At 37.9% G+C, this 14,165-nt stretch overlaps 1 protein-coding gene across 10 annotated transcripts in view; it reads left to right on the top strand.

Moving 5' to 3' along the window:
- Positions 1-14,165, top strand: part of CADPS2 (calcium dependent secretion activator 2) — a 496,507-nt gene that overhangs the window by 179,477 nt on the left and 302,865 nt on the right. For all 10 annotated transcript variants that reach the window (XM_044759580.2, XM_044759476.2, XM_070512671.1 and 7 more), the window contains exon 3: positions 1,751-2,083. In XM_044759580.2, the coding sequence (XP_044615515.1) occupies positions 1,751-2,083 (333 nt within the window). The remainder of the gene's footprint in view (positions 1-1,750; positions 2,084-14,165) is intronic.

The following is a 14,165-nucleotide window of genomic DNA, read 5'->3' as shown; positions in this document are numbered from 1 at the left end:
AAGTAGTTAATGGCATTCTTAAATAAAATATATTGTTAAATATCTTAATTTCATATTCCTTGATCTAGATCAATTAAAAACACTATTCTTATACCTGTCACTTAAAAATTAATTAGTTTTAGCTTAGAAACAGAAAATAAGACAGTCTTTCCTATAGTAAGTAATGGAGCCACAGCTGGTAGAGAGAGGAAGTATTGTGTGTATGTATTATCAATGTTTGTTGGATGTAGAATTTAGATACCTAGTTCAGTACATTAGTCAATCAGAATATTTGAGAGTCAGCAATCCTCTGGCCATTGAGCAAAGATGGGAAACATGAATATTTAGTGTGAATGACCCTAAAAGGGGAGAGAGAGAGAGTGGTAGGGGAAAGGTTTGCTTCAGGTGCCGGTCGGTGGGACAAGTAAGGTCCCTTTATATGGAATATGCATGCTACTTGCCCATACGCAGACAGACATGGTAGCATGATCCAAGTAGTGGGGTCATAACTTGGGAGTACCTCAATATTATGAGTCAGTTCTTAGATTAAAAGTTACTTGAGTTTTTGTTCCATAAGCTTAATAACACAGATAACTTATGGGGGCTGCATTAAATAGTCCTACAGACTCTTCTGGAATAATTTTTTGTCATTATAGGAAGAAAACAGAAATAAATATAATCTATAGAGGACTCTTAGGAATATTGATGGTGGAATAGATGTTTAATGGATCGTGGCTGATATTTGTTGATAATTTGGGTCTGTAACTTAGAAGAAAGGAGAGATTTAATGCCAAGTCTGATGTCTCTTGCACAATATGACCTTATTACTAATTATTCCCCATCTCTTCCTACTCTCTGGTTGTCATTGTTTGTATTTTATTTCTTACTTAGTATTCATGGGCAGCTAGAAGTTTCTAGAGGTTTTGTTTTTCTTTTTTCTTTCTTTTTTTTTTTGAGGAAGATTAGCCCTGAGCTAACTGCTGCCAGTCCTCCTCTTTTTGCTGAGGAAGACTGGCCCTGAGCTAACATCCATGCCCATCTTCCTCTACTTTATATGTGGGACGCCTACCACAGCATGGCTTGCCAAGTGGTGCCATATGTCTGCACCCGGGATCCAAACCAGCAAACCCCGGGCCACGAGAAGCAGAACGTGCGCACTTAACATCTGCGCCACCGAGCCGGCCCTGAGGTTTTGCTTTTCTATCATCCATTCTCCCAAACTGTGAAAAGTATGTGAGAAGTTGATGAAATCAGGGATTGGGGACAGTTGTACCCAACTTCCTAGCTGTGGAGCAGTTTTGATTGACAGTTATACATGATGGTTATTGACTTGGATACTAGACTTATCACACTTTTGGCCTTCAGATCCTCACTAAAAAAATTGGGGACCCTCTCTCTGCTGAAAAACGAGCCAGAACTCTCAAGTACAGGTGAGGAAGTTGGGTGTTCATGCTCCAATTACCTTCTTAACCAACTCCTAAAACGTTTAGTTGCAGAGTTGCCTGTGACCTTCAGGTGGGGAGCATGTTGGTCTAAGTTGGATCATACAGGTTCCTTTGCGCTCATTACTGTCTCTCCCAAACGTTTCAACATTTTAGAAGGTATGAGGGTCTCCATTGTGTCATTAGTTACCACGTATTATAAAACATTTTGAATCATTGTAGAATATTAGGTGTCATAATTCTGGCTGGATTGCTAAAAGCAAGTGTTGTTGGTGTCCCTGCCTAATTGTAAATTAGTATTTTGGGGTTTTTTTGTGTCTGTCTTTCAGGTGTTTCTGAAGAGTGATCGAGTGGCCAGGATGGTTCAGAGTGGAGGATGTTCTGCTAATGACTTCAGAGAGGTATTCAAGAAAAACATAGAAAAACGTGTGCGGAGTTTGCCAGAAATTGATGGCTTGAGCAAAGAGACAGTGCTGAGTTCGTGGATAGCCAAATATGACGCCATTTACAGGGGTGAAGAGGACTTGTGCAAACAGCCAAATAGAATGACTCTAAGTGCTGTTTCTGAACTTATTCTGAGCAAGGAACAACTCTATGAAATGTTTCAGCAGATTCTGGGTATTAAAAAACTGGAACACCAACTCCTTTATAATGCATGTCAGGTAAGTGGTCCGTGATATTTCCCATTCCCCTGCCTGACTCAGAATGAACATCAAGTGTTAACAGGCCTATGAAGATGTACTTTACTTTCTGTAATACTTTGGTTGAAAAGTTGAGTGACATTGAATTTTAATAAATAGTGATATTTGAAAGAAGCTTTGAAAGAATTATTTGATAAAGGGAGAAGAATATCGGTACATTTTATGCAGTAAATAAATGTTCTCATGTGCCCTATTTTAGGACATCAGATTTGTGCCTATTTGGTATATAGGGCATGCCCCGAATAGTAAAATGGAAATCATCTGTTATCTGCAGAAGCTGGGCAATTTATAAGAAACAGGTATTCCTCAGTGCTAAATAATTTTTCATAATGATATGCTGGTCTTCTAAGTTTTATGGAAGTAACTGAAATTTCAATTTTTTTTCTTTAACCCAGCCTGATAGAAATGAATTGAAGATGATTGCTAAACTATGTAATTTAAAGAGATGACAGAGTACATAATATTTTTTTCTCTTCAGTTACTGTTCTAAACATACATTTGAAATTGAATAAAATGTTTCTTTCATGTCTTTCATCTTTAGACCCTATGATTTGTCTAATAATGTATTCCTTCCATATTTGCATTTTGTTTGCTTATTTTAGAGGTATAAATTATTTAACTATGCCTTGACATATAATTTAAATTGACAGAGTCTGGCATTTTAAAATTCATGCACTCATTCACTTACATTTCTGTAATGTACATAAGTTTACATATATTTTTAATCTTTTTGCTTAATTTCTATATTCTGTCTGTATCAATTACTTGGCATTACTAATTTGTGGATCGTTTTAAATGAGTAAATTAATAATTGATAGTAAAGCAGGGTGGCACCTTAACCCTGCGAACAGTTCATGCGTTCATCATAGTTGTTTTTGCTGTGTTACTAAATCAGGTGGTGGTTTGATAACAGTGGCGGATGAATGCAAAACCAAAATCTTCTATTTGAAAAGATTAATGGGACTTTGTACTTTTAATGAAATAATAGTTCACTTATGCAGGTAAATGTTGATGAACATAATTTAGTAGTAAAATTCAGATGTTCAGTAGGTATTTATTGAACATTCAGTCAAAAACCTTGCTAGGTGTTGGGGAAACCAAGCTGAGCAAAATAAAAGATTTGTTCTCTCTCCATAGGCCAGAGTCTAATAGAGCCAAATAGACCTCTAAAATGAGTTATTACAAATGCATTAGAATTTATACTGGATGTTACAGGGTCATAAAAGAAATGCCTGTGAACCTATCAGTTTATGGTTTGGCTTTTTTGGGGGTCACAATAATAATAGCAATAATTACTATTGTTACCATTTTCTTATTTAAAAAATCTTTTTTTCTTTTTACCTTTTGACTTCTTTCACCCATTTCTCCCACAGTTTGTTTATCATCTCAAAATGTATTTAAATTAGTTCTTTGCTTACTTTTTAAAATCACTTCTACAGCAAGAGTGTGGCCCCCCTGATTTCTGTCCTCTAGGACTTGGAACATACTTCTAATGAAACTCTCCTGCTATAATGGCTTACTTTTCCTTTAGTTCTGTTAGTACTTGCCTCTTGTATTTTGATGCTGTGTTAGGTTCATACACATTTAGGATTGTTATGTCTTTTTGTGGAATCAACTCCTTTATTGTTATGTAAAATCCCTCTTTATCCCTGATAATCTTTTTTTCTGAAGTCTACTTTAGTGGTTAAAATTCGGAGCTCTCACTGCCATAGCCCGGGTTCGTTTCCTGGTCCGGGAACTGCACCACTGTCTGTCAGCTGTCATACCTTGGCAGCTGTGTTTGCTCTGATGCTGAAAACTATGCCACTGGTATTTCAAATACCAGCAGAGTCCCCCATGGTGGACGGGTTTCAGCAGAGCTTCCAGACTAAGACTGGGAAGAAGGACCAGGCCACCCACTTCCAAAAACATTGGCCATGAAAACCCTGTAAATAGCAGCAGAGCATTGTCTGATATAGTGCTGGAAGGTGAGAGGATCGCGCAAAACGACCGGGCACGGTTCTGCTCTGCTGCACACAGGGTCACTGGGAGTTGGAATCGACTCCATGGCACTAACAACAAATCTTGTCTTAAACTAATATAGCTATGCTAGTGTTGTTTTGATTAGGGTTAGCATGGTGTCTTTCTCCATGTGTTTAGTTTTAACCCCTCTGATTATTTAGTTAAAGTGGATTTCTTATAGACAGCATAAAATTGCCTCTTGGTTTTTTTTTTATCCAATCTGACAATCTGTCTTTTAATGGTGTGTAGACTGTTCATATTTAAGGTGATATAGTTGGATGAAATTCTACAATCTTTGCTTTATCACTGCCTTGAATTTGTTCTTTGTCCTCCCCCCTTTTTCTGCCACCTTTAATTGAACAGTCTATGTGATTCCATTTTATAGCCTCTTTTGAAATACTGCTAGTTTTCTTTTCAGTTGTTTAGTGATTGCCCTAGGGTTTGCAGTATGCATTGTTAAAGAATCTAAGTATACCTTCAGATAACACCGTAAGGCTTTAAATGTAGTGTAGCTATCTCATAATAGAGAATTCCCGATCCCTCACTCTCATCCCTTCTGACATTCCTGTCATTCATTTCACTGAATGTGCTATAATCACCCAATGCATTGTTACTATTATTGCTCTAAACAGTTAACTTTTAAATCAATTAAGAATAAGAAAAATATCATATTTTACCTTCATTTATTCCTTCTGACACTTTCCGTTCTTTATATATAGCCAAATTTCTGACCCATATCATTTTCCTTATCTCTAAAAAGCTTTTCAGAATTTCTTGCAAGGCAGGACTACTGGCAATGAGTTCTCTCAGTTTTTGTTTGTCACAGTCTTTGTTTCTCCTTCATGTTTATAGAGAATTATCAGTTAGCCTTTTTTCTCTTTCAATACTCAAGGTTTACTCCACTCTCCTCTGGCTTACATGACTTCTGACAAGAAACCTGATAAAGTTCTTATCCTTGACTCTCTTTAGTTGAGGTGTTTTTGCCCTCTGGCTTCCTTCAGTATTTTCTTCTTGTCTTAGTTTTCTACAGTTTAAATAATGTATGCCTAGGTCTCAGTTATTTGATATTTCTGAGCTTCCTGGATCTGTAGATGGGTGTCTGTCATGAAGTTTGGAAAATTCTCAGCCATTATTACTTCAAATATTCCTTCTGTCCCATTCTCACCTTCTCCTTCTGGTGTTACAGTTATGTGGTTACTCCTTTTTGCTATTGTCCCACAGTTCTGGGATAGTTTGGTGTTTCATTTTTTTAGTTCTTTTTCTATTTGCATGTCCACTTGGGAAGTTTCTGTTGACCTTTCTTTAAGTTCACTAATTCTTTCCTGAGAATCGTCAAGTCTACTGATGAGCCCATCAAAGGCATTGTTCATTTCTGTTAGTGTTTTTGATTTCTAACATTTCCTTTTGACTCTTTCTTAGAGTTTCCATCTCTCTGCTTATGTTACCCATCTGTTCTTGCATATTTTCAACTTTTTCTGTTAAAACCATTTACATATTAATAATCTTTATTTAAATTCTGTTTGATAATTACAACATCTGTGTCACATCTAAATCTGGTTGGGATGCTTGCTTTGTTTCTCTAGACTGTTTCTTTTTCTTTTTTGCCTTTTGGCATGCTTTGTAATTTTTTGTTGAAAGTCAGACATGCATCAAGTAATAGGAACTGAGGTATATTTGTCTTTAGTGTGAGGATTTATGTTAATCTGACTGGGGGTTGGGCTGTGTTTAATGTTTGTTGTAGCTGCAGCTACAAGAAGCTTCAAATTCTTCTCGTAGCCTTATCTTTGTCTCCTGTGTTGACTTTGGGCTTCCCTGAGTATTCCTCCTCAGAGAGGATCTGTGTCTTATGGCTCTTTTAGCTGGGACCTTATTGTTATGCTGGAGCCATACTGATGTTGTGATAAGGTGTTGAGGAGAAGGGAGTGTCTTATAATCTGATAAATTCTCAGTCTGTTAGTGGACCCATGTCTTCGGGCTGTAACCTTCACAAGTGTTTCTATCCTTTGTCCAAGACTATCGCTTCCCTCCCGGCCCATGTTCCTTGCTCTCTTCCCTGGGTGAAATATTCCCCAACCTGTTCTCTTGAAGTGTTGTCCCTTATTCACTCTGGGTTTGTTGTTAGTTTCTTCAAATAGACAAGACAGCAAGGCTGCAAAGGACTGCAGCGGGCAGCCTTCTCTTCCCCCAGCTGGGGTAAGTTTTGAGTGTTTCCTTCTGGCAAAGTCTTTCTTTGTTAGAGAGAAGAATCTGGGAGGTGTGACAATGGCTTTTCTTCCCCTGTTTCTGCCAGCTCCACATGGGGATCCTGTTTGGATCCTTACCATGAGAAATTGGTGGGGTTACTAGAAGGAAAGCCCAGTAAAATGTGGGAGCCCCCTTATGATTGCAGCCTCAGGAGTTTCTCTCTGCACTCAGCTTCTAGTAATTTGTCCAAATTACTAGTCAAGTAAGTGGTCCTACTGTTTATGACCCCCAATGACATCTGCTCCAAATGCCATATCGCTCTGTTTTGCCTGTCTCCATATTTTAAGTTAGTGATTTGCCTTGCAACCTCAGTTCTCTAATAAGTGTAAGAAAATTCATTGATTTTCAGTTTGTCCAGCTCTTTATTGTAAGGATGGGAGTAAGGATGGGAGTGAAACTGTGTGTGTATCTGAGTTGAAACTGGAATTCTCGGCATTTCTGTGGTTTGAAAGAAAAGCTTAAGGTTTATTTTTGATTTAAAAGCAAAAAAGAAATTATAAAATTGCTCTTAAAAATAAGGGACGGGGGCCGGCTCCGTGGACAAGTGGTTAAGTTCGCACGCTCCGCTGCAGCGGCCCAGGGTTCGGACCCTGGGCGCGGACATGGCACCGCTCCTCAGTCCACGTTGAGGTGGCGTCTCACATCCCACAACTAGAAGGACCTGCAACTAAGATATACAACTGTGTACGGTGGGGTTTGGGGAGATAAAGCAGGAAAGAAAAAAAAAAAGATTGACAACAGTTGTTAGCCCAGGTGCCAATCTTTAAAAATAAATAAAAAAAAAAAAGGAAGAGCTTTCCTTTCTAATAATAATTATTTTACATAAATTATGAGAATGGATCATTAAGGATAACAGCTGAGATTCTTTTTTTTCCCCCTCAAAGTCATATGTATCCTATTTGTTCTTTTGTTGCCTTTCAACAGAAGTTAAAAAACAAAAAGTGATAGAAATCACAGAAAATAGCCTGTCCCTTATAGAAAAGGATTAGTCTGAGAAGAGGACCAGTGGAGCAGGGCTCGGGGGAGCAGAGAGAGGATCTAAAACTAGCTGAGCTGCTGGCACCTGGCTCTAAGTTTGTGTCGGTGAAATTTACTCCGTTTTCCCTATGTCTCAGGAAAGGCCTTGAGACACTTACTGACTGTGACATTCTTGCTTTTGTATTTGTTTATCCTTGTCTGGTCTCTTGTTTCAGCCAACAGTTATCCCCTAGGAAATCTCAAAGATGTGTTTTTGCTTCAGGGTCAGAAGCTCAAGATAGAGAGCTGTTCTGCTAAGATGTGCAGGATGGCAACAGCCAGACAACCCCTGGAGACTCGAAGGAAAGGATATGAGTGAGAAGGGAGCAGTGCCAGGGCTGCCACATGGTGCTGACAGGAGCCTCACGTGGTCATACCCCTTGTCCCAGAGCTGTAGGATTAGCAGCTGGAATGGAAAAACAGGAAGCTGTCTTCTGAAGAACCGTAGGTGTTTACATTACTTCAAATCAGAGCCAGGACCTTATTAATTTAAAAATCAAGGCATAAAGGAAACTTCTAAAGCACTAATTTAGAAGATAGCACATATCACAATTAAGTTATGAAAACAGGGATAATTGAAAGAAAAATTATTTACATGTTATCAGAAAAACAGAAAACATCAGAACAACTTGAATATGTCATAGATTAGTTATTGCGCTATTAAAACTTCCTGTCATCCTTTGGGTTCTTGGCTTGAGAAGAAAGTGTCTGCATTGGTGCACATTCATCAAACAAAATAATAAGAAAAAAATATGGAAAAGAGCTCAAAGTTTGTGTTCTAAAGTGAACAACGTAACAAGAATCTGAAATTGTTAGCCATCATTTTCTTGAATCAGAATATATTAGTGGTACAGTTAAAGTAACAGGAGTGAAAGACGAACAGCCTCTCAGTGGAAAGTTTAATTTCAGAATAATTTTAAGGAAATGCAGTGAATTTCAAGTAAATACTGTTATACTTTTAGGGAAACAAAGTTGATTTTAAAGCTATGTATTTTATAGTCTTGTTAATAAATAAGAATAATTTTTATTTCATATTTTTGAATGAAAATGCTATTACTTAAGTGGTACCATTAATTGATCAGCTGCCTTTCCTTGAGCAGTAATTAAACGTGTTTATTAAAGATTATTTTAAAATATGACAAGGGGTAATATAGTATGTTTAAATCAATTAGTTAACTCATTCTCCATAATTACGTGGGGAAGTAGATGTTTAGAAAGTATGTGCCAAGTACTGTGTTGTATGATAGGTACACAGAGATGAGACGTAGTTAGTGGCTAGAATTATTAGAAAAACGAACAAGTCCTGTTGTAAATGCCACACTGCTAAGTCGCCGGCTCCACCTTTTTGAGGTTGAGGAGAAGGCAGTATTGGGGAAAGTAATTCTCCCCCTTTTACTTCTATATTTGTGTTTTAAGAGTATTAAGTAACTGAATTTTACAGCTATCTAAATCCTTGTCTTTTCTGCCAAAAGCAACCTTCATTAATCTTTCATAATCTCATTCTGTTAACTGAAGAAAATCTCACTTGTATTTACCAGAGTCAAAACAAAGTTAACTGAAATCTTCCTCTCTAAATATCCCCGCTCCCCCCAATTCCTTATATTCTGAAGACTGCAAGAACTGTGTTAAGTAATGGTATGCAACTGTTTGCGTATTTGTAAGGGATAAGCAGGAATATTTATGAGTGGTTAAAAAGTAGTGTTCAGGTTTATGATTCCTTTCCCTAGAAATTCTAGCTTTCAGATTAAACACTTCAGCTCTAGGAGTTTTAAAGAAATTAAGAAATAGAGGCCATTGCCGTTTCTTGCTCCTCTCCCTGGGAGAGTCTTCCCCTGAAAGCGCTGGAAGCCTGAGGTCCTGTTCTAAAGCCCCCATTCAAGGTGTGTGAAAAGAAACCCAGAGGGGCAGGAAGGTGAATCCTCCGAGGAAATGGCTCCCTGCCTTTCACGCTGCTGTCTTCTCTCTCAACTAGGAACATGTGATTGATAATACATTCTGTTAACATAATTTGTCTACTTAGGCAGAAATACAAAAGCACCTTCTACAGAGATAATTCCATTTGATAACAAAAATCACTTTCGAAATAGGAAAATAGAGCTGTAGAAATGACAATTAGCAAGGTATATTTTTTGTGTGTGTGTAATTTTAAATCTCAAAATGGTTGAGGATGCTAGTCAAGTGAATGTCATTAAATGGCAGTTGTTGTGTTTTAGGATACAGCACAGAGACGCTGAAGACCCTAAGAATGATTAGATTTTATAATACCTGATTTTTGAAATTCTGGAATTAATAATTGGAATAGCCATAATATTTATATACATGTTCACTTCTTTGTAAAATAAATGTATCATATCAATTAGATGAATCTGATTTTAGTTAAATGAATTTGAATCTCTGATTAGTAAGATTGAATCAATTTTCTCTCTAAAAATTAAATTTTTATAGTTGTGAATACAACTTTAATATATTCTTAAATCAAATTATAGCTTTTATCAGTGTTGCTTCATTTGTGCATTATTTCTTTTACCTTTGGCCTACATGTAGAGGAATTACATAAGAATATTCCTAAATAAGATTTTTCCTAAAATGTTTAATTTGTTTTTGCTTTCTCCTAAATCTCACCAGATACAAATATAGGCTACCTTCAGACATTCTTTACATTTATTTCTAGATTTTTCTTTATCCAGATCTAGACTATAGAAATTAGGATGTTATCCCAACTTCTCCACTTTTTTAAATGATATGAGAATGCAAATCTAAGGAGATCAGGCATCTTTGTAGTAGTAATAGTAGGGGAAAAATATTTTTGCTAATGTAATTCATGACCTTCTCTCAACTTTTAATGTGTAAAAGATTACATGAATATGCTGTTTCAAATATAATAAGCAATTATCTTTATTTGTCGTTATTATTGATGAAAATATTTTATCGAAATTAAAATGAGATATATATGTGATTTATGTGTTTCTCTTATACATTCAAAAATGCTTATTGAATACCTTCTAAAAATGTCATTTACTGGACTAAGCAATGAAAATGCAAAAATGACAAGATTTAGTTGTTTCCCTCAAGGTGTTTGCATGTGGTCAGGAGACAGGTATATAAACAAAATGTAACAGTAGATTTAATCAGTGTGTTACTGGGGGTGTGTATACAGCACAGTGTGAGCAGTAAATGGCCGTATCTTAATTTGACTTGGATAGTTTGTATGGATTTCTTTAATGCTCCACGCTGGCAGCTCATTAGAATGACCTGAGGAGCTTTAAAAACTATTAGATGCCTGGGCCCCACCTCAGACAAAGTGAAACAGTCTGTGGAGGTGGGGCCTAGTGTCTGTTTTTATAAAGCTTTCTGCATGATGCTGAGGCTGAGGCTTGAGACCACTGGCCTGACAGTCCATCTAAGGACTTAAAGCCATGGTCACATCTAATTGTAGAGGAGGCTGGGAGACAGTCTAGATGTGTGCCCAGGAATAAGAGGTGATTTGGCAATGTGGAAACCCAATTCTCTATTGGAGCTTTAGGGAAAGTTTAATGAAGGGTCTAGGAAGGCTGAAAGTCCTGGAGTTTAGAAGATGGATAGAAATTTAACAGACAGAAAGAAAATAACATTTACAAAGGCACAAAGAGAGTGAGATGGTTTGGAATGTGTTAGCTGTGTTGTGCATAAGAGTTAGGAAAGGACTTGTATATTAAGAGCCTTAGAAGTTAGCTGGAAGAGCTTGGAATTTATCATGTGATGGGGAATGTTTTTGGGCTATATGCAAAGGAATGACAGGAACCAAATGGGGTTCTGGAAAGATCCTGGTCTAAAGAACGGATTGCCTGTGGCTCCATACCCTACCTTACCCCATGTGTGGGCATGGCCCAGCATTATTAAAAGAACAAAAGTAGAACAGGAGCTACATGTTAATCCTTCAAGTAATCACCAGGCTCTGCTCCTTGCCCTCCTGTGGTCCTCTTTTCTTTCTCTGTTGCCTATGAAGTTCCTAGACTACTGGATTTCCCCTACGAGTCTGTTTTCATACCCTCTTGGATCCATGCCCTGTATTGTGCTTCAGAATTTCATTCGGCCCCCACCCTTGGGAACTTCAGGTTGAGTCAGAACACTGGACCACCTGCTTGCCTGGAAAGGGACAAGATGAAAGCCCAGGAAGTCAAGCAGAAAATGGGATCAGCTTAAGTCTGTAGCTTAAGACATATCGTTCTCTGGAACTATGAGTAACCTTCACCTATTCCTCTCTCTCACATTTTATAGAAAAGATAGTATGCTTTAATGACTCTCTTTCCATTTAAATTGTCAATGTTTGTCTGATGCAGCATTTATATTAGCCATGATCTGATCGGACATCTTTGATTAGGGTGTTCTTTCAACATAGTGCCTACTCGGGTCAGGCACTGTTCCAGGCTCTTGGGATGTGGTGGTCCCTCTTCTCATGGAGCAACATTTTGGGGCAGGAAGCCGTGTGGGGGGAGAAATCAAGAGTTCTGTTTTGTAAAAGCTAAAATTGAAATGTCAGGTGTCTATGTGGAGATGGCAGGTGGTGGTTGAATATATAAGTCTGAAATTCCAGTAGGAGGTCAGAATTGGAGATACAGATTTGGGAATCATTTTGGTAAAGTTAGTATTTTAGGCCATAAGACATTATAAGATCATTTTGGGAGAGTCTAGAGCTCAAGAAGAAAAAAAAAAGATCCAGGACAGAGTCCTGTGTGGATTTAGAGGCTACACAGAGGGGAAAGAGCCTGTAAGCTAGGAGGAAAATCAAAGTGTGGTGTTAAGAAAGCAAAGAGAAAACATTTCAAGGGGGAGAGTGTTCACCTGTACCACGTGCTGCTGGGAGATCAGGTGAGATGACAGTGAAGTGACCTTTGAATTTGTGAAGGTGGAAAACACTGTCGACTTTGTCAAGGAAAGACTCCATGGAGTGGTTGGGAGCAAACCTCATTGGAGTGGGTTAAGAGAATAACCAGAAGGTAAGAAAACGGAGTTAACAGGAAAAGCTTCAGCATGTGTTTCTTCTGGTAGATGGTCAGAACAACTTCTGTTTTTATAAAGCGCCTTTTTTTTTTTTTTTAAGCAATTTGAAAAGGCTGAGGAAAAGGCTTTGATGTATACTCACAGAAGAATACTTAGTGATATTTAATACTTTTAGCTGATTATAGAGGTTCTAAATCCTCTTTGCTTTAGACTAGAAAAAATTAAATACTTCCGTTTGCCCTAATCACCTTAGAGTGGGGCGAACTGATCATTATCTTAGTAAGATTTTACTTGTGTAACGGGTGGCAGTGATTGATTCTAGCTATTTGTTACAAACTGGTAGAGAGACCTCTGTTGTTAAATATTTAAAACGATGTCATTTCCTATTTGTGAAGTATTTTCCTGATTCTGATGTGAAGGTCTCCACATGGACAAGGCTTACATCTCAGTCTCTGAATCATCAGCAGAGGTTTGTGAACTCCACTTTGTATGAGGTATGGTACCAAGGGCAATCATGTTTGAAAATTATAGATAGGTTCACTACCCTGTTTTGTTTGAGAAATTAGGTGCTATTGGAATTGTTGCACTGTTAGATCTGCTGAGAAATACTGTAGTGATAAAAAACAAAAATTCACTATGCTTGTTTTGAGTATCACTGCCTTTCACTCTCTGTGTAGGTCAGCTCCTCTTTCCACTCTTTAGCTATAGCTCGTGGCAAACTGATGAATCTGAAGCTCCTCAAACTCAGTAGGTTCAAAGTGCCATTTTGTCTCACCCCAAACCTGGTTCTCCTGTTTACGTATGTTCAGCTTTCTGACTCATAACCGTGAGCCTTTTTGATTTTATTGCCTTCCCAATCCAAACAATTACCTTGTACTGCTGCTTCCTCCATAATATATATTGCATGATTGATCTGCTGTCTTATTTGCACAACCATTGTCATAGCTGGAGACTTCAGTACCACCATATGGAGCATGGCAGTAACCTCTTAGTTGCTTCCGGGAACCTTTCCGGTCCTACATCCTTGTGTTGCCAGATTAATATTGAAGCACCATCTTGTTCTCATTATGATCCAACTTTGAATAGGAAAAAAAAAATGGCTCCCTTTTGTCAACAGAATGAAGTTCCTTCCCTTTGGCTAAGCTGCCATCAGCTGTGGCGTTCACGGTCTGCCCCGCCACCTGCCTTTTCATGTTCTGTTCATGTAACAGTTCTTTGCAGATCCCACGTTCCAGGTAAACTGAATCACTTCCTGTTCCTCATCTATACCCTGTATTTTCTTGGATTTTAATTGTCTCACATTCTCTTCACTTGGAATTCCCCTTCTCCATTCTTCAAGATCCAGGAAAAATGCTACCTATGCAAAGCCTTCCCCTCTCCTGCCCCCGCTCATTTTTTTTTAAATATTGGGGGAGTGGGGAAAAAAACCCGTGAGGAACTTAAAATTCCCTTTCATACTCCAAAACCTGTCATATTCTACTTTTATTATAGATGTTTCTATATGCCTTTTGAATTGCATTTTAACCACCTGAGGATAGGATAAATATTTAATCTTTGTACCATAAATTGTACAGTGATATTTAATGTTTCCTCTTTGGGGCACTCATAATGAGTTACTGAAAGAATGCAAGTGTGAGGTGTTGTGAAGGCGTGTAAGGTGTGTTAAATTGAACCCTAGAGTCAAATTTGAGGATTCAAACCTTGGCCCTGCCACTTGTTAACTATGTGACCCGGACCTGGAACATTGATTAAACTAACCTGTGCTTCAGATTGTTCATTGCTATAATGGGATAATGAGAAG

Source organism: Equus asinus, chromosome 1, assembly GCF_041296235.1.
Source record: "Equus asinus isolate D_3611 breed Donkey chromosome 1, EquAss-T2T_v2, whole genome shotgun sequence".
NCBI lineage: Eukaryota > Metazoa > Chordata > Mammalia > Perissodactyla > Equidae > Equus > Equus asinus.
The sequence above is the reverse complement of the archived record's forward strand: the minus strand, read 5'-3'. Positions and strand labels throughout refer to the sequence as shown.